At 35.6% G+C, this 5703-nt stretch overlaps 1 protein-coding gene across 1 annotated transcript in view; it reads left to right on the top strand.

Moving 5' to 3' along the window:
• The window catches only part of HPRT1 (hypoxanthine phosphoribosyltransferase 1), a 35507-nt gene that overhangs the window by 13175 nt on the left and 16629 nt on the right, over nucleotides 1-5703 (top strand). Inside the window, exons 2-3 of the mRNA XM_006921521.3 lie at nucleotides 3008-3114; nucleotides 4359-4542. Coding sequence (XP_006921583.2) covers nucleotides 3008-3114; nucleotides 4359-4542 — 291 coding nt within the window. The remainder of the gene's footprint in view (nucleotides 1-3007; nucleotides 3115-4358; nucleotides 4543-5703) is intronic.

Below are 5703 nucleotides of genomic sequence, written 5' to 3'. Positions count from 1 at the left end.
ATTCATTTTCTTCTGTGTGTGCCTTATCTCCATTCATTTGAGAATTTGGATGTTTGTATCCTCCCCTTGTCTGTTATTGTCTCAATTTGTCCCTATGTATGCTGAATGTTCATTACTATCTTGCAGTAGCAATCCTATTCTTAGTAAGGGTTGTACTCCTGTTTCTGTCTGCTAGTCACCTTTCACCTAATTATGTTTTTTTTTTTTGTCATTTTGTTTTAGGTGAGCTGACCACTTTCAATATTTCCTGTAATGCAGGCTTCATGGTGGAGAATTCCCTCAATTTTTGTGTGTCTAGAAAGGTCTTTATTTCTCCTTCATATCTAAAGGAGAGCTTGCTGGATCCATTATTCTTGGCTGGTTGGTAGTTCCTTTCATTTAATAGTTTGAATATTTGATTTCATTCCTTTCTGGCTTGTAAAGTTTGTGCTGAGAAGTTCGATGATAATCAATGGGTTTGCCTTTATAGGTTACCGTCTTCTTCTCCCTGGCTACCCTTAGAATTCTGTCTTTGTCATTGATTTTTGATTTTTTTAATACAGTGTATCTTGGTTGAGGCCTTTTTGGGTTGAGATAATTGGATGTTCTATTGATTTCTTAAATTCCGAGCTCCAGCTCATTCCTTAGATTTGGGAAATTCTCATCAACTATTTATCTGAAAATTCAACTATTTGTCCGCTCCTTTTCTTCCCCTTCAAGAATTCCCATTATTCTTATGTTTCTTCTGATGGTATCAGCTAGTTCTTGTATTTCTCTTTCATTATTTTTCATTCTTTGATTTCTCTCTTCTTCCTTCTGATTTATTTCTAGATTTCTCTCTTTGATATCACCGATCCTTTCCTCCATTTGGTCTACTATATTTCTTAAGCTTGCTATTTGATTTTTCATCTCTCGCAGTATGTTCTTCATCTCCAGAATTATTATTTGGCTCTTTTTGAGGGTTTCATTCTCCTTGCTAAAGAAGTCATTCTCCTCATCTAGTTGTTTTTTCAATTCCTGAAATTGTCAATATGAGTTGTTTTGGATCTCATTGGATACATTATTCTTGGCTGGTAATTCCTTTCATTGAATAGTTTGAATATTTTGAATATTTCATTCCACTCCATTTTGGCTTGTAAGGTTTGTGCTGAGAAGTCCAGTGATAGTCTAATGGGTTTTCCTTTATTGGTTACCGTCATCTTTTCCCTGGCTGCCCTGAGAATTATTTTTTTGTCGTTGATTTTTGATAATTTTAATACAATGTGTCTTGGAGAAGGCTATTTTAGGTTGAGATAATTGGGTGTTTTGTTGACTTCTTGAATTCCAAGCTCCAGCTCATTCCATAAATTTGAGAAATTCTTGTCAACTATTTGTCCGCTCCTTTTCTTCCCCTTCAAGAATTCCCATTATTCTTATGTTTCTTCTGAATGGTATCAGCTAGTTCTTGTATTTCTTTCATTATTTTTCATTCTTCTGTGTCTCTCTTCTTCTTTCTCATTTATTTCTAGATTTCTGTCTTCGATATCACTGATCCTTTCCTCCATGTGGTCGACTCTATTTCCCAAGCTTGTTATTTCATTTTTCAACTCTTGCAATGTGTTCTTTATCTCCAGAAGGTCGATTTGGTTCTTTTTGAAGGTTTCAATCTCCTTGCTAAAGAACTCATTCTGCTCATCTAGTTGTTTTTTCAATTCCTGAAATGGTTGATATGATTCTTTTCAGATCTCACTGAATTTTTTCAGAAGTATCATCTTGAATTCTCTGTCATTTAAGTCTCATTTCTGTGTCTTTAATCTTATTTTCTGGATATTTTTCTTTTTCTTTCTGAGCTGCCTTGTCACCTTGGTTGTTCATGATGTTTAATGGACTGTTTCTCTCCCTGGGCATTAATGGACGTGTATTTTACTTTTTTCCCCAGAAAGATTTATTATATAAAGGTTTCTCTTTAGCCTGTTGCAAATAAGGCGTTTTTCTTTTGACTCTGACTTCTTGAATTCCAAGCTCCAGCTCATTCCATAAATTTGAGAAATTCTTGTCAACTATTTGTCCGCTCCTTTTCTTCCCCTTCAAGAATTAATGCCTTTCGTTTTTTCTTATAGATATTCAATCATACTCGCTACCCTCAGTCTCAGTCCCTGTCAGCGTTAATGACAGTTTCGGTAGCATTTGCTCACATTCTCCTGGGGCTCTGCGAGTTTCAGTCTCAGAGGATATGGGGGGAGGGGCCCTCTGGGTTGGGGGATGGGGACTGCAGCTCAGCCTCCCGTTTTGCAGTCGTGGCTATTAATAATCAACTGTTGCTTCTCTGCCATCTCCACTTCTCTGCTTTCTGCTCTGGTCCCTGGGCACTGCCACCAGCTGCATGGAACTCATAGCACTTCCAGGCAGGGCTGCTCAGGGAACTCGCTGCATCTTCACTCCTCCCCCTCCTCTTGCAGGGAGCTCCCGCAGCTGCGAGAGGCCGCTTCTTTATTTCTTCTAGTCCACTGCCTGACACCCGGGGTTCTGACCTGTGGTAGCTCTTATGCGCAGATCCCACACTCAGACATGCTGGCGTGCAGTTTGGCAATTTTTTGTTGAGTTTTAGATGTTCAGCTTATTGTTTCAAGGGGAGTTCCAGGGACTTCTCTCACTCCGCCATGTTTATGATGTCACTCGAGTTTTTCAAACTAAATTTTCAAATATACTCAAAAGTAGAATATTATAATGAATCCTTATGTACTCATTACCCATGTTTAAATATTATCAAATTTTGCCACATTTGTCTTAGCTCTTTAAGGTTTTTCTTTCTTTGCTAAATTAATGGATATTTTACATGTCATTTTACTTCTGCAATCTTAACAATTCATTTCTAAAACATGGTTGACTTATATAAGTGTAATTCGTTATCATACCTACAAAGTTACTGAAAGTTCTTGATATCTCATACCCAAATTTCTCTGATAGGGTAAGGTTTTTAACATCTAAATTCAATCAAATGTTTGTATCCTGTAATGCTCTCACTGAAACAGCCATATTTCTTTTTCAGATTAGCGATGATGAACCAGGTTATGACCTAGATTTATTTTGTATACCTAATCATTATGCTGAGGATTTGGAAAAGGTGTTTATTCCTCATGGACTAATTATGGACAGGTTAGTAAGATGTTAATTTGAATTTTTTTATATTAATTTCAAGTGTCAGCAATGTTCTAAGTAGTTGATATTTGATCATAAACTAGGCCAGCTTGTCTAATAATGAATGGTTTCTATTTTAAAAACTCTCTTTGCAAAAAATTAGGGGAGAGCTTACTAATTATCCAGTGTAAGTCGTGGTATACTGGGAACCTGTAGGGAGTAGAATAAAGTAAACACTGAAGGGAAATTGGAAGCATGAGCTCTAGTCGTAGTCTTTGATTTCTTAACCCTGAATAGAGTAATGGGCTGGGGCTGAATCACATGAAGGCAAGGTCAGATTTTGATTATTAGGCACATCTAACTCAACATTTTCCCCTTAAATGAATCACAGTGAAAAACTTGGTATTTAAATGCTTGCCTTGTGTGTCAGGTTATTTCAGTTTTGATTTTAAAATTATAATGTCAATTCCATGCATATTATGAAATATTCTGATTTTTAAGGCTATACATAAGAGTTCTCTCCTCAGAGCCTCCTGTGCACATTTCCTCCCTACCCATTGGCTGTGCACATATGCTATGTGAAAATATAAATATATATTTTAACACATGGGTATAGACTATCATATAGGTCTAAAATTTATTGGACATTTTTTCATATTATTATATCCAGAGCTATCCTATATATTTTAAGAGTTGCATAGCATTCCATTTTCTGGCTGTACCATAATTAATCAGTCCCTTATTGATGGACATGTAAGATCTCTCCATTATTTTGCTTTTACAGACCATACTAGAAGGAGACATCCTTTTACACACATTTAGGTGGTTGCTCAACTTAATCTATGTGGAAATTCTGGGGCAAGGGGAAGGTGCTTATTGAATGTTTCGATACTACCAAATTATGCTCCAGAAAGTTATGTTAATTTATAAGAGTATTGTTTTCTTCACAGCCTCTTTTAATAATGTATATTATCAGGGAAATTTCATTTAATCAGAATTTTACAATCAATAGGTGACATGGTATCTTATTTTAAATTGCGTTTAAAAAATTTATGATAGATTTAGTGTACTCATAGTGTACTTAGCTTTTGAAGGTTTTTGTAATTTTTATCTTCACTTTATGAAGCAAAGATATACTTCATGGGGGCAAAGGATATGTTTTGTGGATGTTTAATGCTTAAAAGATGTTTTTATAAAGTTCAAATATATTTCTAATCTAATATAAATTAATTTCTATTAAATTCCTGATTTTATTTCTGTAGAACCGAACGACTTGCTCGAGATGTGATGAAGGAGATGGGAGGCCATCACATTGTGGCCCTCTGTGTGCTCAAGGGGGGCTATAAATTCTTTGCTGACCTACTGGATTACATTAAAGCACTGAACAGAAATAGTGACAGATCCATTCCTATGACTGTAGATTTTATCAGACTGAAGAGCTACTGTGTAAGTATATTTAATATATGTTCAAAAAAACATGGCAACTATAGGTTTTCCTATATGTTTTTGAAGCTCTGCAAACTATTCTGATATGTTTATTTCACTTGGTTACAGTGAGATTTTCTAATATATTCACCAGAACTTTATATCCAAGTGAATGTTGTCTTTGTCCAACTAGTCACATTGGAGGTTATATACTTATTTTATAGGTTTTTTATTATTATTATTTTTAAGAATTGCTGGTGGGATGCGTTTTACTTTTTTCTCTCTACCTACTGGTGGCAGATATTTTCTTTGGAACTAGATTGGTTTGCGTGGGAGTTATAAGGCACATGGAGCTGGTCTAATAAATAAGGTGGGTCAACAGTTATTTCCTAGAAAGCACATATGGAGCGAGAGCATTGGCACATTGGAGAAACCACTTTTGATACACAGTCACTCTGCCTACGTCACGTGATCTCAAATGCTTCAGAATATTGATACTGGGCTGAACCAAAATCATCATTGTGATGTTTACACCGGAATTTCATCATACACAATTTCTTTGGTGATGTGAATATTTGATTTTTGTTACTTCATACTGTTACTTTTTTTCTGGTTGCAAGTTGGCAGTATAGTTCCCGTGAATTACAGTTTTCCTTAAAAATGGGATTTCTCCTAGTTTCTTCAAAGGTTAGAATAAATGCCTGGTCTTTGCTGTTTCATGAATCTGTATTGTACTGAATCTTTGTAGAAACTTGCCTTATGTTTACATTTTCATTGAAAATAAGACCACTTATCTACATTTAACTTTCAACCTTCATTTTCTTCATTAATCATCTATTTGACCCAAGTCTTTGACTTCTTTCACATTTTCCTCAGGCCTATGATTAGACAAATCCTTTCAGTATTGTTAACATTTTTCCTATCCTGTTAAAATCTTTTATGCTCATACATCATGACATTACTTCATACTTATAAGCTCCTTTTAACTTGTCCAAGTCTTGTTTGGATTAAAGACTTGTTTAAATACAGAATTTGGATTTTTACTCAACAGAAGTTTTTCATTTTTTTCCTCCCTCCCTCAATCCCTCCCTCCCTCCCTCCCTCCCTCCCTCCCTTCCTTCCTTCCTTCCTTCCTTCTTTCCTTCCTTCCTTCCACTGGTTTACACTGTTTATCAGTATAGC

The sequence above is a fragment of the Pteropus alecto genome, unplaced genomic scaffold (assembly GCF_000325575.1).
Source record: "Pteropus alecto unplaced genomic scaffold, ASM32557v1 scaffold19, whole genome shotgun sequence".
NCBI classification, from domain to species: Eukaryota; Metazoa; Chordata; class Mammalia; order Chiroptera; family Pteropodidae; genus Pteropus; species Pteropus alecto.
The sequence above is the reverse complement of the archived record's forward strand: the minus strand, read 5'-3'. Positions and strand labels throughout refer to the sequence as shown.